Below are 26,766 nucleotides of genomic sequence, written 5' to 3'. Positions count from 1 at the left end.
TTTCTCACTTATGGTCTAGAGCGATGTTAGCTTGGCTCAGGTGTCCATATATTTCTATTGAACATTCTGGAAAAGTTCTAACAGATTCAAATTGAAAGTCTGTTCACATACTAAAAATTAAAGGTTGGTGTTCTTTAATGAGCATAAAATATAATTCCTTTTTAATGTATCTTTGTAAAGAGCTAAATGAATAAGAACTGTGTAATAAAATGCAAGTTTTTACCTGCACCATGGTTCTGAAATGCATCCTGCTACAATATCCTCGCCATGTTTTCTGAATGATGATTGCTATTTTCTGCAGGTATCTTTTGAAAAAAAAAATTATATCATTAATTTTGATCTAAAATTTAAGATTTTGAACGTTTTATATGAAAGGTAATTTTCCGAGACACCCCACGCTTTGCATGATGCAAGGCAGCAATGGTACATCAAGAACAAAATTGTCTTGCAAAAATGCAACAAAGTGCTATGCTCAAACGGCAACTCTTGCTTTCGTGACACTGTAGGCAGGACTTTTACCCCTAGATGGGGACAAACACAGAGGTGAGTTGCTGTGAAAATTTGTGTCACTAGCCAGCATGCCAGTTTGCCATCACCATTGCTGACATTTTCTTGGAGGAGGATCAGTGGCTGAAGTACCACCTGCCAGCAAGCAGTGGGTAATGAATTAAAGGCACTTAAAGGCCAATTGTCAGAGGATGACTGGAATTTTCTAGTGGGCCTGCAGGTTCATCAAGGAATCAGGGTTCAGACCAGCTGCCTAGTGGCAGTCTCATAGCGGTAGGTGGGGTTAGGAGTGGGGGCAAGGGGACAGAGAGGGTGTGCATGGGTCCAGGGAGGCTGAGGCACCCCCTGCTTGCCTGGCTTCAGCTGCACACCACCACCTTGTTGAGGGGTGTTCCTTTCACAATAGTAGCCCACCAGCCAAGGTCATTTTTTAATTTAGAAATTTTAAAATGTGCAGAGAGGACACCTCAAAATGGAAGTGCTTTATGTCTTACTCAAACTGCAAGCTTCATTGCCTTCCAAGCTGGAGGGCATCGTACTGGCCCTACAGTTCCGAGAGCCTGCTGTCCTTAACTGGAGGGTGAGCCTGCCCTCTGGCCACTAATTGGCCTACTTGAGGAAAATCACTGCCAAGTGACTGTTTCCCCATTTGACACTTACGTCGGGCAAAATCCTCTCCTAAGCTATCAATGATGCAGTTTTTCAAGATGCCATGTTACCTCTAGTATAACAAGCTTCCTCGGTTAGGTAAGGAAATTTCATAGTTGACCATGGAATGATTGCTCATGTATTTGTCATGAAATAATGCCTTTATTTAGATTTTTTATTGCTTTTTCAAGTTTGTTACCAGTAAATTGGTTCTCTTTACTTGTGTAAAGTTTTGTCTTATAATTTTCTTTCCTGGTTTCCCACCCTGTGGTCTTTTCATACCACACACCCTTCTGGGCTGAAAGCATAGACTAGAGAACTGCTACAAAGCTTTCATCCATGCTGCTATTTAGCCAGGCCTTGGGAGGTGTGCAAGAACAAGCCAGATGACAGGTTCATTGACTTTCCTTTCCTCCTTTTGGGCCTGCCTTGGAATGCAAAGCTGAGATTGAGAACCCACCATGTAAGGAAATGCAGATGTAAATCCCATCACTGTATTGCTGATTTATAATACAACACGTCATTAAAAATAGAAAATCAAAAGAAAATAATAGCATTAGGCTAACTTGCATAATGGTGCGATAAAGGCAAAATACTGCAGATGCTGGAAATCTGAAACAACATTCTGAAGAAGAGTCTTATGGACTTGAAACGTTAACTCGGTCTTTCTCACCATAGATGCTGTCAGACCTGCTGAGTTTTTCCAGCCCTTTTTGTTTTTGTTGCATAATGGTGCACCATATAACACAATCATTGTTCAGCAACAGTTGAACATTTTCTCCAAAAATTTGAGATATTGGGGCTATTTCCAACAACATATGTAAATAGTGTCTTTAATGCAATAAAACGCCCCCTAAGTGTATCATAGGAGCTTTACAAAACAAAACGTGACATCCAGTCACATAGTGAACATTAGGCCAAATGACAAAGGTTTGGTTAAAGAGGTAGGTTTTAAGGAGGGTCTTAAAGGAAGAAAGCAATCTGAAGAAGTGGAGAGATGTATGGAGGGAATTCCAGAGCTTAGCTCCTAGATAACTGAAGGCGTGGCCACAAATGGTAGAGCAGCTAAAAATCAGAGATGCTTGAGAGGTCAGAATTAATGAGTGGATATGGCTTGGAAGGTTGGGTGGAGGGAGGGCTGGAGGAGATTACAGAGATAGGGAGGGAAGATGGCCATGGAGGGATTTGAAAACAAGGATGAGAATTTTAAAGTCAAAATGTTGCTTGACCAGGAGCCAATGTTGGTCAGTGAGCACACAAGGGTGAATGGGAGAATGGGAGATGTTGCAAGTTAGGATACACGCAGTGGAGTTTTGCGTGACCTCAAGTTTATGGAAGGTAAAATGTGAGAGACCAACCAGGAGAGCATTGGGATGGTCAAGTCTAGAGTTAACAAGAGCATGAAAGAGGGTATTCAGCAGCAGATGAGTTTGAGACAGGGGCAAAGTCAGGCGATGTTACTGGGGTGGAAATAGACAGTCTTAGTGAAGGCATGAATATGTGGTCAGAAGCTCATCTTGGGGTCAAGCATGACACCAAAATTGCAAACAGACTGGTTTAGTCTACACCATTGCCAGGGACAGTGGATGACACTACTGGATGACAGTGGAGAGGAATTGGAGAGGATGCTGTGGTCAACTGTGTCAAAGGCTGCAATACTGGAGGCTAAGCAGACATTATTTTTTAATAACTATGAAGGGTCTGATGAAATGAATTGGGAAGGACCATTTTTTTTGGTTGAGGAGTGAGTGATGAGATGTAATCAATTTAAAATTTAGAGTAAGGGAGTGAGGAGAATGCTTAGGGAAAAGTTCTTTACATGGCAGGTGGGAGCATGGAATGCTTTACAGGAGAGAGGATTTAAAGTAGAGATAATAGAATTTCAAATAATTATTGTTTTATTTTTAAAGATGTGACTTGCTCCACTAAATCCAAAAATGGTAAACTTCTGTGATCCTACACTGCAAGTGGTCTTGATAACCTTTTGTAATAAAAAAAATACAGGAAATACCCAGCAGGTCAGGCAGCATTTGTGAGAGCAAAGCAGAGTTACCATGTCAGGTCTGTGACAATTCATTAGACCTGAGGAAAGTGAATAATGTAATAGGTTTTGATCAATTGAAAGGGGAAGGTGGAAGGGGGAAGGAGAACAAAAGGGAAGGTCTATGATAGTACTGAAAGCAGAAGAGATTAAAAGCTTTCATGGAACAAAAGCCAAAGAGAGTGGAACGGGTGAAGTAAAGAAACAAAAGATGTGTCTAAGATGAAGCGTGAATGGATAGCAGCAACCGAATGGAAAGGAATAAAGGTGAAAGACATAAGAGAAAGAAAGAACCAGTAAAAAAAAAGAAACATAATGCAAAATGAGGACAGCGGTTAGGATATAAAATTGTTGACTTCAATGTTGAGTCCAGAAGGCTGAGTTGAAAAATTAAGTGCTATTCCTTGAGCTGGGGTTGAGCTTCATTAGAACACTGCAGCAGGCTAAGGACAGAAAGGTCAGAGTCAGTACAAAGTGGAAAATTGAATTGAGATAAGAGACAAGAAGCTCAGGGGCATGCTTGAAGACTGAATAGAGATGTTTCACAAAGTGGTCACCCAGTCTGCATTTGGTCTGGCCAGTGTAAAACAGACCATGTCGTGAGTAGCAAATACAGTATACTAAATTGGAAGAAGTACAAGTAAATTGCTGTTTCACTTAGAAGGAGTATTTGGGGCCGTGTATCGTGAGAGGAGGTAAAAGGGGAGGTGTTGCATCTTCTGCACTTGCATGGAAAAGTGCCATAGGAAAGGAACAGAAAATGCTTGAAATGCTCATTGGTCAGGCACCATCTGTGAAGAGAGAAACCAGAATTAATGTTTCAGGTCTGTGATCTTTCATCAGAACTGAGGAATATTGGAAATACAGAAGATTTTTAAAATGGATGGATAGAGTCAGTGGGAGCGAACAAAAGGGAAGGTCTGTGATAGGGTGGAGGGTTGTTTTGATATTCTTTTTCAGTTTTCAGATTATAGATGCTGACTAACATGCTTATGTTTCCACTTTCTGTTTTTATTTTATTACATCCTAGACATGAATTCCAAGTGCTATAAATTTGAAACATCAAGGTCTCGGATTGAAGTAGCTCCTTCGCACTGAGCTTGAGTGCACTAGACTATCATGATTTTCCAAAGAGTGATAGTCAGTATTAACCTATCTGTACTTATCTTTTTTTTAAACCAATTAAATTCACATTAGATTTTAGGACAACAGTTCAAACTGCCCAACTTAATCAATACTCTGTTCAAGAAAAAGACATTCCATTCTTTCTTCCACATTAATTATAGACCAGTAACACACACAGCTTGAGTATTGTACAAATCAGGTACAAAGTCACTAAAATTGAATTTGAGCATAGAATGTGAGACCACCCAAGTATAAGCGTAAATAATATAAAACTAAATTTGGAAACTTGCCAGTTAGTCCGAATTTAATTATAAATCGTTTTAATGATATAGGAATCTGGCTGTCTCATTCATTGATGACCAGACTAGTATGCTAATGTCAGGAGATCTCCATAAAGTGATCTCTAACCCAGGCAGCCAATCATTATGATAAAAACAAAAATAAAAACAAAAAACTGCGGATGCTGGAATTCCAAAACAAAAACTGCGGATGCTGGAAATCCAAAACAAAAACAGAATTACCTGGAAAAACTCAGCAGGTCTGGCAGCATCGGCGGAGAAGAAGAGTTGATGTTTCGAGTCCTCATGACCCTTCAACAGAACTAGGTGAATCCAAGGAAGGGGTGAAATATAAGCTGGTGTAAGGTGTGTGTGTGGCGGGGTGGGGTGGGGGGGGGCGGCGGTGGTTGGGTGAGGGGAGAGAAGTGGAGGAGGGGGTTGTGGTTGTAGGGACAAGCAAGCAGTAATAGAAGCAGATCATCAAAAGATGTCACAGACAACAGAACAAAAGAACACATAGGTGTTGAAGTTGGTGATATATATCTAAACGAATGTACTAATTAAGAATGGATGGTTGGGGAATTAAGGTATAGCTCAAGTGGGGGTGGGGGGAGCATAAAAGATTTAAAAATATTTTAAAATAATGGAAATAGGTGGGAAAAGAAAAATCTATATAATTTATTGGAAAAAACAAAAGGAAGGGGGAAGAAACAGAAAGGGGGTGGGGATGGAGGAGGGGGTTCAGGACCTAAAGTTGTTGAATTCAATATTCAGTCCGGAAGGCTGTAAAGTGCCTAGTCGGAAGATGAGGTGAACATCGCGCCGACAGTTCTCAATGAAAAGATCAAGAGGAGGTAAGAATCCAGAGGGAGGGGTCCAGGTGGAGGGAGAATACTGGAGCTGGGTGAAAGGATCCGTTGAACGGGGAGAGGACTCCTGCCCAAAGAAGTGAGCCTGGAGACGAAGACGGCGGAAGAAGAGTTCAGCATCGTGCCGAGCCCGAAATTCATTGAGGTGAGGGCGTAGGGGTATGAAACTAAGTCCTTTGCTGAGCACTGAACGTTCAGCATCTGAGAGGGGAAGGTCAGGGGGCCGGGCCTGGGATTGGAAGATGGGGTGGGGATGGAGGGACAGGCAGGGGTGAAGGGTCCTAGATGGGTGTTGGTGTCGATGAGTTGTTGGAGCTTGCGTTCCTTAGCACTTGAGAGAAAAAGTTTCTTGTTGAGGCGTCGGATGAGACGAAGAATAAAATGAAACTGGGGACACGCGCAGCTTTGAAAAAGGATACAGCGGTGCTGCTGGAGGGAGACGTCGAGTGTGTTCATATGGCGGCGCATGGCACTGAGTGTGGATTTCAGAATGTGACGGGAACAGCAGTCCGAGAAACTTTTTATGTCCCGGAGATACCTGTAATCCTGGGTGGGTTCGAAACATGAGGGGTGGAATTTCAGTTGAAATCCACGTGGGGTAAGTCGGAGACGGAGACAGTCACTGAGAAAGGAGATATGGCTGTGAAAGCGGGTTTTAGTAAACACCTTGTCAAACACAAGGAGAGAAATGGAAAGTAATGAAGGTGAGCAAGGCAAAAGAGAGATACGGAAATCTTGTCGCAGAGACGAACAGAACTTCTTCAAGGAAGGCATTTCTTGAAGAATAGTGGCAGTCAATTAAACACAGAGATAAAAACAAAAAACTGCGGATGCTGGAAATCCCCCCGCCACACACACACACACACACCTTAAACCAGTTTATATTTCACCCCTTCCTTGGATTCACCTAGTTCTGTTGAAGGGTCATGAGGACTTGAAACGTCAACTCTTTTCTTCTCCGCTGATGCTGCCAGACCTGCTGAGTTTTTCCAGCCAATCATTATGGCCTTCCCAGCAGTGGCAATGCTGCACACAATTCTGCCATGTAGGAAGATTCTCCCGACCAGATGCTGTTGTGCATTTCTTCTGGGATCTTCTGATCCCAGCTGTGACAGAAATGCACAACACAGCATCCCCAGGGAACTCTGTCGGAGCAGAGTAGTGACAGTGGAAAACAGGACATGTCCTTTTTTTACGGCACTATCTGCCGTATTCTGTCTGGCAAATTTATTGGTCCAGTCCTTGAGTGGACGGGTGTGCAGGTGGATGAGTGAGTGGATAGTCGGATCGGATTGGATTGGGGGAGGTGGGGGTTCAGTTTGCCCAGGTGTTAGACCAGGTTTTAATCAGCCTAATATTTCCCAGATAACTATCCAGTTAAGTACTGCAGATCTGTCTGAAGTCTCTTACAGAATTATTTGTCAATAATCTAATTTATGTGCAGCTATATCTCGATGGAAACACTTCTCCAATTGCAGCCTCTGCAAAGCAAAGGTCAGAGATGATAGACATGTACATTTGCATCTTAGAAATTCCATTCAAACCAGCCTTCTGCATCTTGCCTGCACACAAGGATTCTAGAAGGATGCAACAACAAAGCTCCTCACATTCCCGCAGCCAGACCTGGAATACAATTCCAAAATACAGGTGGCTCTGTCAAAGGCTGAGAAGATTAGAGCTGCACTGAAATTATGTGCTAGAATCCTCAAGGGCAAATGTGAAACATCTATAGTCACATCATATAGCATACATATATAGTATCTATTATAAATGCAACTATTTAAATTTCTAATAGAAAAAAGTTGAAAGAAAAGTGTGACAAAATCTTGACAAATAGGTGTGATTGTTGGCAATATTATAGATGTAGGTTTAATTAGGTTGACTGTACCTGATATGTGCTCGAACCTTAAACCCTCTGTAACAGCTCTGGATTTTCACAGCAGCACTATGTTCTCTTAATCGGTTTTCTTCTGTAATCCTGAAATATGTTTATTTGATTACAGATACATTATAGCAGATTGAAGAAAAACAAACTGCCTTTCTTATATATGTAATAAAAGCAAGAGGTTTGATCAGAAAATCTCCCATAGTAAAGAATACAGCTATTTTAAAACTAACCACACATTTTAAACACAATGTAGGTGGGTTATAGATTTAGCAAGTGTGTACAGCTGCACCTTTAATCATGTAAAAGGGCAGAACTTTGATGCTTCTCATGCTGCCTGTGACAAAGATCAGCAGAGCTTCCTCCTCCATCTAGGTAATGGCTTGCAGGGAGTGTTTCTTCTCCAATGCTGGTCCTCACCTGGCTGTGTTGTGTACCAGTTTGTTTTGCAGAAAAGCCAGGAATGGGTTAGTGTGCAGTTCTTGTGTGCATGTGTGAGCTTCATATTGTGCATGCTGAGAAGGAAAAGCAGTAAGTTGCGAGCAGCTAGGGAGGTCTTAATGTGCAAGGACATGGGTCCAGTGTGAAATGTGACTGAAGTGAGAAGAAGCATGGTTGGGGGTGCAGAGAAGGGTGAGGTAGGGAGTATTGTGGGTCTCATGTAAAATAAAGTTAGCAAGACATCACTTGCACCCTAGCTTTCAGATAAGGTCATTGGCTCTGGCCAATGTTCTGGGGATCATGCTTCTTACATTTATGTTCTTTGCCGCCACCCTCAAGGCCTACTACAGTGTTTGCCTGAATATCCTCCCCTCAGAAGAAGAGAGCCTATTTCCAGACCCCCAACTGTTCCACCAAACATCTGGCGCTGCATCACTAAACTTTGGAGCTCAACGTGGGACACTCACTCCCAAAATTCCAAAATCAAAATAATTTTAATAGTTAATTGACATTTTGCTTTAAGGGGTGCAAGAATGCTATAAATCTGCCTTCCAAATTGATAATTGGCAGCTTGCCACTGATTCAAAACAGAGTCAAGCGAATAACGTGTTAAACTTTTCAATGATATCATTGGGAAATATCTCTGATCGCCCCAACTACCACCCACACTATTTCAACTGAAATTTTAAATTTGATCGAAGGTGATGCGGTGAATCAATGTTGAGGGTGTCAGAGGTCGCAGGGGTGTTGGGGGGCGGGGGTCTGGCTCTTTACAATAGTTACTCAGAAGTTAGAAGAGGTTTTAATTCTTCTAACTTTTTCTGTCTAACTATTGGTACAACCCTGGTGGAATCATCTGAAGACTGCAATTTAAATTGCGTTTTCAGATGGTTCCCAGTGCAGCACAATTGTCCAGAAGAAGTGTGCACTTCTGGGCAATTGTCATGCAAACCCTTACCTGGGAACTTCCAAGGGATTCCCCAGTGCAGCTTTGGGGTATCTGCCAAATCCGATGCTGGGGAGCGCAGAAGTCATTGGCCCACATCTCCATCTCTTTAATGAAGTAAGACCACCTGTTGTTTTATGATCATACCTTTCTAGGTGTTACTCTTTTAAGTCAGCATGGCTCCAACCTTTTAAGGGTAATAGACTCCATGTTTGTTTTAATCACATTTATCCCATTTTCTACAATTAAACTTTAATTCCTAAAACCAAAAGCTATACTCTAAAACACATGAATCATGAACTAGATATTCGCAACAATGTATAGTCAGAATGTCACATCACTTGCTACTGCACTACAGTCCGTGTATCAAACTAACAATGTATCAGTGTACAGTACATGGTGTGAACTGAGAAATAAATACCAGAGCTTCATCGAATGTGAGGCCAAAGGTGTGATTATTTCAAACTTCTGGGAATCACAAGACAGAAGACAGTGGCATCAGGCTACCCAAACATCATAAACAAAATAAATGCTGAATTAGATTGAGAACAAATCAGCCTGAACTATTGCCAGGGAGAGAGAAAAAAAAACTGAGTGAATCGTGCAAAAATGAACTGGCCACAGTTGTGCAACTCCAGTTCAGGATGAATTAAGAGGCTGATGATGTCATAGAAGCATTTGAGAAGTTTCAACAAAACTGCAGACGGTAGCTTTTTAAATGACACTCGCGAAGAGGAAAGGGTGAGCTCATCCTTTTGTGGGCAGGAAAGGTTTAAATTTGTTTAATATCTGGGAGGTGAATGAGGACTACAGTAAAAACCAAGACAAATAATAAGAAAATCAGCACACATTTCCAGTGAAACTTCACCAATATGAATTTCAAAGCCAGGGGCAGGAACTAGGTGAAACTGTTGAAGATTTCTTATCACAATTGAGGAATGAAGCCAGCAAGTCAGAGAAATGGATGAAAGGCCGGTAGGTCAGCTCATCTGGGGCTCTACACACCCTTATGTACAAAAAGCTCTAATTGGACAGGACAAGCTTAGTATATCACAGGCTGTAGACGCTGCCAGAACACACGAAGCCACCACAGAGGTTGCCTGACCTGCTGAAAATTCCCGGCACTTTTACGTCCACCAGAGGAGGTAGCTGGAAGTAATGTTTTCACCCCGGTTTGTTATTCAGTTTGTAAACAATATGTCTCAAAAATTAATGGACAGGTTTCAATGAAACTTAGTACACAGATAGAGGATGGCCCAAGGAAGAACTGATTAGTTTTTGCCAAAGATGCAGATCAGGATCCTGGAATTTTTTTTTAAAGGATCTATCAACATTGGAAGATAGGGTAAATTGACTTTTTTAAAAAAAAAGAATGCTGTGCATTATTTTATTTATATTATTGATTGTTTTTGAATGTTGTGGAATGTCTCAGCTGCTATGGTACAATTATCACAGTTGTCAAAACATGAGCAGAGTTTTCAAAGCAAGTTGTTTGATGTGGATTGGCCTGAAGCCTCCTCAATGAGAAGTAAGCTCCGAATAAAAATATTTATTTTTTCAGCTTTGTAGTTAAAGAGCCACAACCAGTTAGGGAAAAGCCTCAAGAAGAGCTGTGCAATTGTAATAACATTGAGTTAACGCAGCATGGCAGAGCTATGCGCTCTGCTGAGTGCCCTCCTCACTTGTCTGTTTATGTTTCAGATATTCACCATTTCTAGTACTTTGCTGTTCAGAAAAATTAGAATCTTGATTTTCCCAGCTTGTTGTGCTCAGCTGGTTAAGGCAGTTTGGTGAGTCATGCAGACAGGGAAGGTTCCAAACTTTCTGTGAGCTTGTATTGAGGTGCCTGTTCTCTGCTGGGGTAGATGTAGGAATGCTACAAATGTCCTCAGTGCTCTGGCTTCAGCCAGGGTTCCTACCACTGAACACTATCCAACAACCTATTTGAAAGTACAAGTGAGGCTGATTTCTATGACTATACAGTTTCAACCGTGCAGCACAGAAAAGCTTGCTTCACCATTTGGAGAAAAATGGAGACTTAAACGTTATGACTGACAGAAGCAGGACAGCAGATAAAGGGTGTGAGATCACAGTTAAGAGATAGAAATCAAAGAAATCAGATGCCAATATAATAAGTATGAACTTTTATTTTCAAAGTTTAGCAGAACGAAGAAAACTTTGATTCAACCATAAAGTATAAGTTGATTTGTTTTGACCTTCAGATTACTGATCAATATTACAATAATAAAATGATATTATAAAATTGTAAATGTCAGATCAAAAGGGACTGCAGGAAAGAATGGGATGGACCCAAAATAAACGTATAAAGATACAATCCCACCAGTTAAGTTGGTACCTCCACTATATACAATGAACATGTGGAAATAGACAAATTTGATGGTTTTGGCAAATTGTTCAGGGTTGTCACTTTCTAAAGGGGGAGGGGGTTGAATCTTCACTATCACTATATCAATCAGTTAAAAATTTCCATAGACTAAATCTGTAAAACAAAAACAAGCAATTTATAACTGTTCTCTGAACTGTGAAGTGAGTCATGCCACTTTCACTGAGAAAATTAGGTGATGTGTTAAATCACATGTTGCAAAATGCCACCCAAGTTTGCACAAAGACTGACTTTACTACATCCCATGAAAGAATAAAAAGAAAAATCTTCTGACCTTATAATGGAGGGAAGCTGAAGATGATTGGGCTGAGGACACCACCCTGATGAACTCCTGTAGTGAAGTCCCAGGGCTGAGGGATGGCTTCTAACAACCACAACCAATAACAAATGGAAAGTTTTCCCCGATTCCCATTGACTTCAGTTTTTCCTGGGGCTCCTTGATGCCACATTCAGTCAAAGGGCAGTCATTCTCACCTCAGCACTTGAGTTCAGCTCTTTGGTCCATGTCTGGACCAAGGATGCAATGAGGTCAGGCGCTGAAAGGCCCTAGTGGAACCCAAACTGAGCGTCACTGAGCAGGTTATTGCTGTGTAAGTGCCGCTTGATAGTGCTGTCAACAACTCTTTCCATCACTTTGATGATCAAGAGTAGACAGATGGAGAGGTAATTGGCCCGGCTGGGTCTGTCCTGCTTTTTGAGGACAGGCCATACCTGGGCAATTTTCCACATTGCTGGGTAGATGCCAGTGTTGTAGCTGTACTGTATGTTTGCTACCTTCCAATCCATAGGATACATTCTAGAATCTAGGGAATTCTGGAAGATAAAAACTAGTGGATCCACTATTTCTGCATCCAGAGGATTTATTAGGTTTTAGTCCTGTTTATTTCTCCTGTACCATTTCTTTACTTATATTGATTTCTTCAAGTTCCTCATCCCTACTAGACACTTGGTTTCCCATTATTTCTGGAATGTTTTATGTGCCATATACTGTGAAAACAGAAACAAAGTATTTGTTTAAAGTCTTTGCTATTTCTTTATCCTCCACTATGATTTCTTCAGTCTCTGCTTCTAAGGGATCCATGTTTACTTTCACTAACCTCTTCCTATTTACATACCTATAGAAGCTTTCACAATCTGTTTTTATATCTCTTGCTAGTTTACTCTTGTATTCTATTTGCTCTTTCTGCAATTTCTTGGTCATTCCTTGCTGAATTCTAAAGTTCTTCCACTCCTTGGCTAACTATTTTTCAGCAATATTATAAGCCTCTTCCTTTAATCTAACACTATCTTTAACTCTTACTGTTAGTCACAGTTGGATTACTTTATCCATGGGGTTTCTATTCCCCAAGGGAATGTATAATAACGATGAATTGTGGATTAATACTTTAAACGTTTGCTATTGTTTTCATATCTCTTAATCTATCTTAGCCAAATTACCCCTCATACCTACGCAGTTTGCTTTATTCATATTTAGGACCCTACTTTTGTACTTAAGTAAATCACTCTCAAACTCAATATAAAATTCTATCATATTGTGATCACTCTTCCCCAGAACCTTCTTTACTACAAGTCAGTGGGAATCAGGGGGAAAACTCTTCACAGGAAGATGGTTATGGTTGTTGGAAGTCAATCATCTCAGTTCTAGGACACAGCTAAAGGAGTTCTTCTGATAGTGTCCTAGGCCCAGCCATCTTCAGATGCTTCATCAACGACCTTCCCTCCATCACAAGGTCAGAAGTAGGGATGTTTGCAGGTGGTTGCACAAAGTTTAATACCATTTGCAACTTCTAAGATACTGAAGTAGTCCATGTCCATACATAGCAAGACCTGGACAATATTCAGGCTTGGGCTAATAAGTGGCAAATAACATTCACATCACACAAGTGTCAGGCAATGACCACCACCAAGAAGGGAGAATCTAACCACCTCCCCATGACATTCAATGGCATTACTATCGCTGAATCCCCCACGAACAACATCTTGGGGGTTACCATTGACCAGAAACTGAACTGGACCAGCCATATAAATACTGTGGCTGCAAGAGCAGGTCAGAGGTGGGGAATTCTGATGCAAGACACTCGCCTCGCCTCCTTTGATCCACAAAGCCTGTCCACACTCGACAAGACACGAGTCAGGAATGTGATGGAATACTCTCCTCTTGTCTGGATGAGTTCAGCTTTAGCAATACTTGGAAAGTTCAATACCATCCATTACAAAGCAGCCTGATTGATTGGCATCCCATCTACCAACTTAAACATTTACTCCCTGCACCACAGTGGCAGCAGTGCGTACTATATACAAGATGCGCTGCAGCAACTCACCAAGGCTCCTCAACAGCACCTTCCAAACCCATAACCTCAGCACCTAGAAGGACAAGGGCAGCAGATGCATGGGACGACCACCACCTGCTAGTCCCTCTCCAAGCCACACATCATCCTGACTTGGAACTATATCACCATTCTTTCTCTGCTGCTGGATCAAAATCTTGGAACTCCCTTTCTAGCAGCCCTAGTGTACCTGCACTAGGTGGACTGAGTGGTTCAAGAAGACAGCTCAATTCCATGAAAAAAATTTTTAAAAGCCTCCTTTCCATTTATGTTTCTCTTCTAAAAGTATCTTGAATATTTAGTTCTATACCTTGATCACTCTGCCTCTTTTTGAATTTAAATTTCATTGAGTCTTCCCACCCCCCCCCCCCTTCGTTAAGTTTTTAAAGCCCTCTGTACTGTTCTTCAAAATTCTCCAGGGCACTGCTTCCCACCCACTTGAAATACAGCACATCCCAAAGAACCAGCTCTCTTTCCCCAATACTGGTGCCTGTGCCCCATGAATCAAAACCGCTGCTTCCCACACCACTCTTTCGGCCACACATTTAACCTTCTAACCTGATTTCCCTTTGCAAATTTGTGCCTGGCTCAGTAACAAACCAGAGATTATACCAGATTTTCAGCATCCGCAGTATTTTGCTTTCATATTATTATCCGTGAGGTTGTGTATGTTCATTACAAATAAATACTATACTTGGATTCTGGGATGTTGATATCCTGGATAAACTCCATTTCCCTGCTCAAGTAGGGAGTACCCATCACGCGTGGCATACAAAGAGATGATATTTGGCATCACACTTAAGCTAGATTATCCTGATCAAAATATTTACAACCAGTAAACTTTCTAAAAAGCAAAGCGTACCATAGCAGCGAAATTCCAATACAATCAGATACCTCTATTGTATTTACAGACAGCCATCGCTCAACTTTTCAGTTCTGTTGTTTTTCCTCTACTTTTGAAACTAATTGGGTTCATGAGCGGACCGGATGTTAACTATATTTATATGAACTCATACCTTAACGGCATTAAAGGTGCTGCTTCTACCCTTTCACAAAGTGGTTTCTCTCAGTTTAATTTCGGACAATGTACCTACCAGTTCTTACGGAAATATGCCTCATTCATTCCCTGAAGCTTCACCCTCAGCGCCGCCAGAGTCGCCATCTTTAGTTGTGGCCGTTGCTATGGTTACCGGGAGAGTCCACACTCCGTCTCCATAGTTCTGAATATCGGCTGGAAGAAACAGGCTAATTACTCGAATCTAGTCATGGCGTTTTCTGATTTTGTTTTTTAGGATGCAAACGTATACTTTCTAACCGGCCGCCTGGTTTGGATGAAACGTGAAGAAAGACCGATGTGAGCCCAGTTGAATGGTTCGAACCTCCTTCCGGTGGATGTTTGCTTTTTTTCTTCCCGTCGTCCCTCGTGCCGGGCATGGTGGCGCCTGGAATTCATTAAAGGCAAATGTCTGACAGTTGTTTATTATCATAATTACAGTAATCAACCCCCCTCCCCCGTTAAAGTACCTTGGATGTTCGCTGCGACTAACAAGCAAGCTCTGCATAACCCGGGCGGTGGCTGGTGAGTACTCGCTGATGGGCAGGCAGCCGGCTTTACCGTGCGATGTTTTGGCATCTTTTGGTTCACATGGGAGTGCACAGCCAGGGAAGGGGAGGCCCGCTGCCTGCTTTGCTGCTCCTGCTTGTGAATAACTTATGTCGATCATACGATCGGCGGGGGGTGATTTTATTAATAGTAATATTGTATGTCTGTCCTTTCCCCCCACCACATGATCTTTGCAGATCCTGTGGGCCTTGTAGTGTTTATTATTATCAGTGTGGAGGAAACAAGGCAATCCGCATGTGTTGTGCATGCAACCTCAGAATTTCTTCCTGTTTATTGGGTTTGTGTTTATTGGTCACATCTCAAGAGGTGGGGGAATATTGCTAAAAAAGGTTTCTTCTAGGTGTTTGATAGAGGAAAAGTACAATATATACACACTACTGACAGCAATCAAAGTATATGAAAGGGAAAATGGATTTCTGAAAGCTCAAAAATATATGATTTTCTCATGATATCCATGCGTCACTTGGGGAAACAACTAGTGTTGTCATTTGGGGAGCATGAACTATGATGATCTTTGTTGCTGAGTATGTATCAAAAATATGTTTTCCTTTTCTATAGTTCGATAGATCAATAATCTTTATTTGAAGTCAAATTCTGAGTAAGAATGAAAAGACAATTTTTTCCACTTTGCTGGAATGTAGGTCAAAAGATAAGTTAGTTGAGAAAAGACAGTAAAGTGTCCCTATCGGAGTAGCCTTTAAAATTTCTTAAAGGAAATGTACACTCCGAATATAAGCATTTAAAAAATTATGTTGAAGTGTGGTCATATTACTTGCAACACAATGTTGTTACTTTAAAAAAAAAACAGAAAATGTTGGAAATACTCTACAGGTTTAGCAGCACCTGTGGAGAGAGAAACAGAGTTAACATATCAGATTCAGATGAGAGGTATTCAATTTGAAGCACTAACTCTGTTTCCCTCACTACAGATGAGTATTTACAGCATTGTCTGCTTTTATTCAGATTTCCAGCATTCACAGTATTTTGCTCTTGTATTGTTACCTTAAGGTTTCTGTGGCTTTGCATACAATCAGGACCAAGTACAGTGTTGGAAGATGGGGTATAATCAGTCTAGGGCACGAAGATGAATTCAGTCAGTATTTAAAATTGTATGCCCTGTCATTTTTATATACTTCAATTGTAAATTTTTGTACACAAATTTATAATGGAAACTGCATATGTAAACTTTCATGTTGTAATTACATCCTCTCGCTGGTGGTCTTGCTGAGGTGTTATCAGGATATAACAACTCTAGCAAGGGTGTTTTATTGTCCATCCCCTTGATGTTCTGAGAAGCTGATGCCAGGTCTTCTTCTAATGACTGTTTTCATTACTGTTTGGCTTGCTAGGCCACTTCAGGGGAGGTAAAACTAGACAGTGTGTACAAGAGTCGTAAGTGTGGCAGAATTCCTTTCCTCCAGGTCTAGAACATCATTGAACCATTTGCTAAGGTAGCAGCTTCTGTGGCTATTTTATGCGATGCTGGCCCACAAATTACTAATTTTATTGGTATCAGCTAGGTGGCAGAGGTCTTGGGTTTGGAAGGTGTTTTCGAAGGAGCCTTGGTGAGTTCCTGCAGTGTATCTTGTAGATGGTACACACCGTTGCCACTATGTGTCGGTGTTGGAGGGAGTAAATGTTTGTGAATGAGGTACCAGTCCTGGATGGTGTCAAGCTTCTTGAGTGTTGTTGGAGTTGCACTCACCAGGCAAGTGGAGAGTTTTGCATCACACTCCTGACTAGTGCATTGTAGATGGTGGACATTATATAAAATTCTATGGTACAATTTGCACACAACTTCAGATTACTAGTCCAGTGCTAAAACAACAACACTGCTCCACAGAGTACTAATTCAGCTGCCTGGTTTGATCTGCATTTGAACTTGAGTTGCACTATGTTTGCTAAGAATTGTCTTTTTTTTTAATTCGTTCATGGGATTTAGGTGTAGCTGGCTCAGCCAGCATTACTGCTGATCGCTTCTTGCCCTTGAGAAGGTGGTGATGAGCCACCTTTGTGAACCTCTGCTATCCATTTGTTTTAGGAAGACCCATAATGCTGTTAGGAAGAGAGTTCCAGGATTTTGACCCAGAGACAGTGAAGGAACAATAATATAGTTACAAGCCAGAACGGTGTGTGGCTTGGACAGGAACTTGCAGGTGATGGTGTTCCAATGTATCAGCTGCCCTTGCTCTTCTACATGGTAGAGGTCGTGGGTTGAGAAGATGCTGTCAAAGGAGCCTTGGTGAGTTCCTGCAGTGCATCTTGTAAGTGGTACATACTGCTGCCACCATGTGTTGGTGGTGGAGCGAGTGAATGCTGAAGGTGGTGGATGGGGTGCCAATGAAGTGGGCTGCTTTGTCCTGGATGGTGTTGAGCTTCTTGAGTGTTGTTGGAGCTGCATTCACCCAGGTAAGAGGAGAATACTCCACCATGCTCCTGACTTGTGCCTTGTAGATGGTGGACAGACTTTGGGGAGTCTCTCTCCAGAATTCTCAATCTCTGACCTGCTCTTGTAGCCACAGTATTTATATGGCTGGTCCAGTTCTGGTCAATGGTAACACCCAGGATGTTGATAAAAACAGAAAATGCTGGAAAAACTCAGCAGGGCTGGCAGCAACTGTGGAGAGGGAAACAGTTAACTTTTCAAGTCCGTAAGACTCTCACAAGGGGAACCAACCTCTCAGCATCTACCCTGTCAAGCCCCCTAAGAATCTTATGTTTCAATAAGGTCGTTTCTCATTCTCCTGAACTCCAATGAGTACAGGTCCAACCTACTCAACCTCCTGTCATAAGAAAATTCCTCCATACCCGGGATCAACCTAGTGAACCTTCTCTGGACTGCCTCCAATGCCAGTATATCTTTCCGTAGATAAGGGGACCAAAACTGTTCACAACATTCTAGGTGTGGTCTAATTAGTGCCTTGTATAATTTTAGCAAGACTTCCCTATTTTATACTCCATTCCTTGCTGAACTTGTATGCTAGTTTTTTTGTGATTCATGCACGAGGACCCCCAAATTCCCCTGTGTTGCAGCTTTCTTCAGTCTTTCTCCATTTAAATAATATTCACCTCCTCTATCCTTCCTGCCAAAGTGCATAATCTCACATTTTCCTACATTATATTCGACCTGCCAAGTTTTTGCCCAGTCACTTAACCTGTCTGTATCCCTCTGTGGACTCTGTGTCATCCTCACCACATGCCTTCCCACCTATTTTCATATCACCCGCAGACTTAGCAATAGTGCATTCACTTCCATCATCCAAGTCATGGATATGTATTGTAAATAATTATGGCCCCAACACAGATCCCTGTGGCACTCCACCAGTTGCAGGTTGCCATACAGAAAATGTCCCCTTTATCCCAACCCTCTGTCTTCTTTTAGTTAGCCAATCCTCTATCCATGCTAATTTACTACCCCCAACACCATGGGTTCTTATCTTATTAAGTAGCTTTATGTGCGGTACCTTATCAAACGCCTTTTGGAAATCCAAATATGTTACATCTACTTGTTCCCCTTTATCTATCCTGCTTGCTACCTCCTCAAAGAATTCTAATAAATTTGTCAGGCATGATTTCCCTTTCATGAAGCCATGCTGACTCTTCTTGATTATATTATGCATTTCTAAATGTTCTGCTATTACATGCTTTATAATAGTCTCGAACGTTTTCCCAATAACAGATATTAAGCTAACTGGCCTATTGTTACCTGTTTTTTGTCTCCCTTTTTGAATAGAAGTGTTACATTGGCAGTTTTCAAATCCTCTGGGACTTTTCCAGACTCTAAGGATTCCTGGAAGATTACTACCAGTGCATCCACTCTCTCTCTAGCTACTTCCTTTAATATCCTAGGATGCAACCCATCAGGTCCAGGGCAGTTATCAGCCTTTAGCCCCATTAGTTTCCCTAGTACTTTTTTCTCTAGTGACAGTTATTGTATTTATTTCCTCCCCCGCCCTCCCAACTTTTGCCCCTTGATTATTTAGTATTCTTGGAATGCTATTCGTGTCTTCTACCGTGAAGACTGATGCAAAGTATTTATTCAGCTCCTCTGCCATTTCCTGGTTCCCCATTATTATTTCCCCAGCCTCATTCTCTAAGGGACCAATGCTCACTGTGGCCTCTCTCTTCATTTTCATATATTTAAAGAAGCACTTACTGTACATTTTTATATTATTTGCTAGTTTACCCTCAAAGTTTATTTTCTCCCTTTTTTTTGGCCACCTTTTCTTGGTTTTTAAAACTTTCCCAATCCTCTGGCTTAGCACTAATCTTTGCCACATGGTATGTTTTTTCTTTCAACTTGACACTATCTTCAACTTCCATGGTTAGCCATGGTTGGTTTATTCCCTTCCAGAATCCTCCTTCCTCACTGGGATATATCTTTTGTTGTGAACTAGTTTCTTAAACATCTGCCATTGTTCATCAGCTGTCTTTTCTGCTAAACTCCTTTCTCAGTCCACTCTAGCCAATTCTGACCTCATTCCTTTGTAATTACCCTTATTTAACTTTAGCACAGTTGTTTCCAACCCAAGTTTTTCACTCTCAAACTGAATGCTAAATCCTACCAAGTTATGATCACTGTTTTCTTGGGGATCTTTCACTCTGAGATCATTTGTTAAACCTGCCTCATTACACATTACCAGATCCAAAATAGTCTGATCCCTGGTTGGATCCACAACATATTGTTCTAGGAAACTGTCCCATATACACGCTATGAATTGGCCTCTGCCAATTTGATTTTCCCAATCTACATGAGGATTAAAATCGCCCATGATTAATGTACTGCCTTTTTTACATGCCCTCATTATCTCCTGATTTATTCTCTGTCCTACAGTATAGCTACCGTTAGGAGGCCTGTAGACCACTCCCACCAGTCTTCTTACCCTTGTTATTTCTTCCCTCCACCCAAATGGATTCCACACCTTCCAATCCAAGATAATTTCTTGCTATCGTACTTATCCCATCTCGTACTAACAAAGCTATCCCACCACACTTTCCTTCCTGCCTGTCCTTTCAAAAAGTCACATACCCCTGAATATTTAGTTCCCAGTTTTGAGCTCCTTGTAAACATGTCTCTGTAATGGCTATAAGATCATACCTATTAACCTCTATTTGTGCCGTTAATTCATTTATAAAGCTCTGGTAAGGCCATATTTAATTCTGGTCACCACAGTTTAGGAAGGGTCTGAAGGTACTTGAGAGGGTACAGTGGAGATTTAGCAGAATGGTTCAAAGGGATAAGGTAGTTTAGGTACAAGGTTATGTTGGAGAAGTTGGTGTTGTTCTTGGAACAAATAAGGTTGAGAGAAGATCTGATAGAGGTGTAGAAGATTATGACAGATTTAGATATAGTACAAGAACTAGGGGACACAGACTTAAGGTTTTAGGCAAGAGGTAAAGGTGGGGATGTAAAGAAGATCTTTTTTATGCAGTGAGTGGTAATGACCTGGAACTTGCTGCCTATGAGGCTGGTGGATGCAGAGACAATCAATGATTTCAAAAGGAAATTGGATAGGCACTTGAGGGAAGAGCAGGGGAATGCGACTGACTGGATTGCTTGACAAAGTTATTGGCTCGATGGGCTGAATGACCTCCTGCACTGTAAGAACTCTCACTTTACCGATAAAGGAAAAGAAGATTTGCTCGTTGTGGATTTCAGACTTGATGTCCACAAAAGATACAATATTTTATTATAAAGAAGCATATGGATGAACCTGTATTTTTATTGAAGCTTGTGAACTGACATATTCCTTTTTGAGCTCGGATCAGATGTAGTAATTGATGTGCAGTGGATAAACAGCTCTTTGGAGTAGTGTATAATATTTTGGAGTGACAAGAAACCCTTGTTATCAAGGGTTTGTTCCCTCGCTTATTATCTATCTTTTGAAGTTGAGAGGGGGAAAATTTACTTGTATGTTTCTTTGTTTTGGTGGATTCTGTCCCTGGTCCCTGGCAAGATAGAGAAGAGTAGCAGAAAAGATGAGGGAAGTCATGAATAGCTGACGCCACAACATGAGTGCTAGGCAATGACCATCCTCAACAAGGGAGAATCCAATCAGATTCCCTCAGTATTCAATGATCTTACCATTGTCAAATTCCCCCACCATCTACATTCTGGGGGTGGGGGTGGTAGGCCACCATTAACCAGGAGCTCAACGGGACCATAAATACTGTGGCTGGGTATTCTGCAGCGAGTGACTCACTTCTTAACTCCCCGTCAACTACAGGGCACATACCCGGAGTGTGATGGAATACACCCCATTTGCCTGGATGATTGCAGCTCTAGGAACAGTCAGCAAGCTGGACACCATCCAGGAAAAAGCAGTCCCCTTGATCAGCAGATCCTCCACCTTAAACATTCATTCCCTCTACCACTGATAACAGACGGCTGCAGTATGTAGCATCTGCAAGTTGCGCTGCAACAACTTATCAAGGCTTCTTCATCAGAACCTCCCAACCTGCGGCTTCTGCCATCTAGAAGGACAAGGGCAGTTAGCACTTGGGAACGCCCTGTCTCAAAGCTCTCCTCCAGGTCACACACCATCCTGACTCGGAAATATTACAGTTCTTTCACTTTCGCTGGATCAAAATCCTGCAACTCCCTACCTAACAGCACTGCAAAATTACCTTCACCATACAAACTGGAGTGGTTTAAAAAGGCAACTCACTTCCACCACCTTAAGAGCAATTCAGAATGGGCTAGAAACTCTGGCCTTGCCAGTTATGCCCACATCCTGTGAATGAATAAATTAAGTTACGCTTTTAAGAGACAGTAGGAGGAAGTCCTGGAAAAGACTTTTACTTTATATTATTCACTCTGATCTCATATGCTTTTGTTAAAATATCAACAAACCTGATACCAAACATTTGCTAGAAAGGAGACATTTCCCACTATCTCACTTGTTCCTAACTATCCCCTCTCTAGCTCCTCTTCCAGGGCAAAACTAGATAGGACAAAAGCTTCAGGAACTCTGATGTTAAGCTGAACTTCAAACTTCCTATTCTATCCATCACCTAGACAATGCCTCAGAATTATTGTTTTCCATCTCCCTTATACTACCTCATCTGCCACTTATCTCTGCTTCTGATACCTCAACATTAACTTCTCCAATGGAACACCTTCCTGTTGACCTCAAAAATTCCTCTTTATACGAATATCAACTTGTCCAAATCTCTTCCCCCTGCATTTTCCTGCACTAAGTCTCACTCATTCATCACCCTTCTCCTCACTGACCTCTACTGGCCAGTACCGAATTCAGAACCCTTGTCCTTATTTACAAATCCCTTTGTGGTTTCACCTGACCCATTTCTGCGAACTCCTTGAGCCTTATAGCAAGTCCTACATTTAATGATTTTCTAGGTACCAGTCTGGGGCCCATCCTCTGTAATTCATTCCCTAAACCTCTTCACTTTGCTACTTTCCTTCTGCCTTTAAGAGTCTCCTCAAATCTACCTTTCGACAATGCCATCAGCTAAGTCTTTTAAACCTTGGACCTCTAGTCTGCCTCTTATGAAATATCTAATCATGTTGATGATACCACTCTAGCTTTTAGTTTTTTAAAAATGTATTGCAATGATTATACGTTTAAAATATGGTTATTTAGTTGTTTAGCATATCATATTCTCCTGAATTTAGATTTCAAAACTTTATTTTTCTTCAGTTTCATTATGTTCCCCACTTCTGATTGAGACAGTAGACACCTCTACACAGCCTGTTCCTTCTGGAATGTGACTGAAAGGGCAATTCATTGATTTGCCTTATTGTTTTCCTTAGTGCTGCTTTTTGTCTACCATCATGATAACTTGCCTGAGATTAAGAATAAAAACAAAATTACCTGGAAAAACTCAGCTGTCCAGTTCTGTTGAAGGGTCATGAGGACTTGAAACGGCAACTCTTTTCTTCTCTGCCGATGCTGCCAGACCTGCTCAGTTTTTCCAGGTAATTCTGTTTTTGTTTTGGATTTCCAGCATCTGCAGTTTTTTGTTTTTATCTCTGAGATTAAGAATGTTCTTTGTGAGAAATCTGCAAAGTCAAATTGGGGTGGAATTCCTGTGGGGACATAATCCGGGCATTTGCACACACATGTGCCCATTTTGCAGCTGTCAATTTACACCAGGGTTGCCCAATACACAGTCCGCAGGCCACAATTGGCCTGCCATGCCTCTGTATCTGGCCTGCGTACTCACTGTCTAAAATACAGGTAAGTGGAAGTCAGAGATCTGCAAGGAGTGGTTCCTCCAATCACAGACTGCTTCTCCCCACATTTGCTGCTGATAGGCTCACCAATCAGCCTATCAGCAGCAAATGCAGGAGAGAAACAATCTGTGATTGGAGGAGCAGTGAGTAGTGTGAAGTTGAGTGGCCATGGTGTGTTCTCTTCTTCGCCTTTGGCCATGTGCTCTCTTTTGCCCTCCCGCACAGAGGCCAGCCCCCAAAAAGAGCACACTGGTCAAGATGGCGGAACAGGCTAGGGAGGCTATGAGGAACAGCAGTCACAGCAACAGTCCCCACCTGGCCCCCCCACCCCCCCAACCTGGGCAGCTGGGGTCTCGGACAGGGTAGAATGAGGAAGTGCTTCTTGCCATCTTCACACAGTCCAGACTTCCTCCTAAATGTCCAAACCTCCCACGTCCGGGTGGGGAGTGTATGAGAGTGAGCCGGCCACACACGCCCTTTCCCTTCTCCTCCTCCCTCACCCTAAACCTATTCAAAAAGCGGGCTGGTAGAGGAGGAAAACCCAGGCTGAAAGGTCCTCTTCCAACCCCCACTTTTGTATGAATTTCGCTGAGGCCGGCTTGGAGTGTGCGCCGCCAGAGACGAACACAAGGTTGGTGTTAGTTAAACACAACTCCTTAGCTTGTCCCCAATCCCCACCTCTTCCCAATGAACAGGACTTCAGGCCTATTCTGTCTCTCTAGCTCTGCTTCTCGAGGGAAAAGGCAAAAAAGGGTATTACTGGTTAGTTCTGCTGTTCATTTTTATTAATTACTCCTTTTTTTGTAAAATTATCAATTTATTGCTTTGGCATTGATTTTTTTGAAATTCATGTTTAATGTTGTACCAAACTTGTTCTTTCTGAAATTTGCTCATTGGCCTGTTGAGTGAGAAAAGAATTGAAATGTGGCCTCTCATATGAAAAGGTTGGACCCCTGATTTACACCTACATTTTCTGCCACTTTCATTAACATACACCCGAACGTGAAAATTGGCACAAACAAGTCTTAATCAGGGCCTCAGGACTGTACAGAGCTCACACCATATATTCTTTACGAATGAGAGTTAAAGTTTTAAGCTATCTAACTATTGTTCGTGCGCATTATGCACAGTGTGTTTCTAAACATACAGTTGCGAAAGCTTTTCAATTTTTTAATGATGCTATAGAATGTATGCAAAGAAACAGAAAATACAGTGCAAGTGTCAGTGAGGATAATTTTTTTTTTAAATGCTTAAAGAAAATATCAAAATACCAGCAAACTGACTTCTGCATTTAAAATTTGGGGTGCAATTTTATACCTGCATTGAAGCAGTGTATTTAGAGGAATTTTTTCTCTGGGGACCAGAGCCATCCTAATGAACCAAGATGTGTTCAGGTATGCACTTGGTGGGTTTAAAAATTCGAGAAAATTCAGATATTGTGTAATTAAATGTGTACTACACTTGCGCCCACATTTTCTCAACCTTTTGTTTCAGCTATTTGTTTTATTTTCTGATTATGTTACCCTCTGGACAAAATTGGACTTGAAATTTCATCCCATGATCTATAACTTTGTTCATGTGGTAATGCAGTCAGATGCACTCTAGATTTAAGTAAAATATGACTTAGTACATGTTAAAAATGCTGCAAAGACTTGTAATGCAGCATATTTTTTTTATCCATAGCCAACCATTGCACTGTTTAAAATTTGTTTTGAGTAAGTTGTTTATAAGAGTAAGTCTACCTAAAGCCATTTGGAGTGTGAGCTAAATCCACACTTAAAGTACAATAAAAACAAAAAAAATGCTAGAAAACCTCAACAGGTCTGTGGAGAGAAACAGAGATAACCAGAATTTCAGGTCGATAACCTTTCATCAGAACCCTTAAGACCATAAGAAGTCGGAGCAGAAGTAGGCCATTCGGCTCATCGAATCTGCTCTGCCATTCAATGAGATCATGGCTGATCTGATAATCCTCAACTCCACTTTCTTGCCTTTTCCCCATAACCTTTGATTCCCTTACTGATTAAAAATATGTCTATCTTGGCCTTCAATATACTTAATGACCCAGCCTCTACAGCCCTCTGTGGTAAAGAATTCCACAGATTAACCACCCTCTGAAAGAAGAAATTCATCCTCATCTCTGTTTTAAGTGCGCCACCCCTTATTCTGAGATTATGCCCTCTGGTCCTAGACTCTCCCACAAGGGGAAACAACCTCTCAGCATCTACCCTGTCAAGCCCCCTAAGAATCTTATATGTTTCAATAAGGTCGCCTCTCATTCTCCTAATCTCCATTGAGTACAGGCCCAACCTACTGAACCTCCCCTCATGAGAAAATCCCTCCACACCCGGGATCAACCTAGTGAACCTTCTCTGGACTGCCTGCAATGCCAGTATATCTTTCCTTAGATAAGAGGACCAAAACTGTTCACAGTATTCTAGGTGTGATCTAACTAGTGCCTTGTATACTTTTAGCAAGATTTCCTTATTTTTATACTCCATTCCCTTTGAAATAAAGGCCAACATTCCATTTGCCTTCCCTATTACCTCCTGAACTTATGCGCTAGCTTTTTGGGATTCATGCACGAGGACTCCCAAATCCCTCAGTGCTGCAGCTTTCAGCAGTCTTTCTTCATTTAAATAATATTTAGCTCTTCTATTCTTCTGCCAAAGTGCATAACCTCACATTTTCCCACATTATATTCCATCGGCCAAGTTTTTGCCCACTCACTTGACCTGCCTATATCCCTCTGTAGACTTTTTATGTCATCCTCACCATTTGCCTTCCCACCTGCTTAGGCAGAGGGAAGAGGAGATCAGAGGATAGAAAGAAGGATTGAATTTCAGTAGTCAAATTAATGATTTGAAATTCAGACAAAGAAAGACATGGGTTTTAACAGTGGTTTTCATGACCTCAAGACATTACAAAGCACTTTACAGCCAGTCAAGTATGATTGAAGTGTTGTCAATACCATCATGTCGAAAATATGGCATGCAGTTTGCTGCTTGTGGGGCTTTGCTCTGCACAATGTGAAAATATTGGCCAGGACATTGCAGAGAAATCTCAGCTCTTCAAAATAGTGCCATGGGATCTTTTACACCTACCTGAGAAGCCAAACAGGATTTCAGGGTTCTGAGATTTAAAAGGAGCTGTGTTGAGCAGCAGCTAATTTTAAAAGTTTGTGAACCCCCAGCAGCACATGACAGCAGGAAACAACAGCTGATACCAGAAATACTCAAAAAATGCTGTCAAAACTCAAAATGTGACTTCATAGTGGAGAATGAGGAACAATAGTAGTTGGGAATCAGAGCTAAGTGTTCAATTCATCATTTGTTTAAATATTAAAAACATAGTATCCTTTAGGTAAACAAATAGGTCTGACACTTATCTAGTTTTTAGTCTAAGACCTATTTCTGAACTCTGGTTGCCAAGACTTAACAGGAGCATCTGTGTTCAGCATTCCAAGAGTGCAAA

General features: G+C 41.5%; 2 protein-coding genes across 11 annotated transcripts in view; one reads left to right on the top strand and one right to left on the bottom strand.

Moving 5' to 3' along the window:
• The window catches only part of spata17 (spermatogenesis associated 17), an 84,789-nt gene extending 70,148 nt beyond the window's left edge, over positions 1-14,641 (bottom strand). The window contains exons 1-3 of the mRNA XM_041180596.1: positions 14,566-14,641; positions 7,357-7,446; positions 224-305 (exon numbers count right to left, since the gene is read on the bottom strand). Of these exons, the coding sequence (XP_041036530.1) occupies positions 224-305; positions 7,357-7,446; positions 14,566-14,633 (240 nt within the window). The 5' untranslated portion in view covers positions 14,634-14,641. The remainder of the gene's footprint in view (positions 1-223; positions 306-7,356; positions 7,447-14,565) is intronic.
• Positions 14,642-14,723: 82 nt separating this feature from the next.
• LOC121290006 (G patch domain-containing protein 2-like) overlaps positions 14,724-26,766 on the top strand; it is a 287,430-nt gene continuing 275,387 nt past the window's right edge. For 4 of the 10 annotated variants that reach the window (XM_041210147.1, XM_041210129.1, XM_041210164.1 and 1 more), the window contains exon 1: positions 14,725-15,050. In XM_041210147.1, the coding sequence (XP_041066081.1) occupies positions 15,001-15,050 (50 nt within the window). In that variant the 5' untranslated portion in view covers positions 14,725-15,000. Of the gene's footprint in view, positions 15,051-22,998; positions 23,035-26,766 lie in introns of those variants that run through there. The other 6 variants (XM_041210201.1, XM_041210186.1, XM_041210157.1 and 3 more) reach the window with 5 other exon arrangements.

Source organism: Carcharodon carcharias, chromosome 2 (genome assembly GCF_017639515.1).
Source record: "Carcharodon carcharias isolate sCarCar2 chromosome 2, sCarCar2.pri, whole genome shotgun sequence".
Taxonomy (NCBI): Eukaryota; Metazoa; Chordata; class Chondrichthyes; order Lamniformes; family Lamnidae; genus Carcharodon; species Carcharodon carcharias.
The sequence above is the reverse complement of the archived record's forward strand: the minus strand, read 5'-3'. Positions and strand labels throughout refer to the sequence as shown.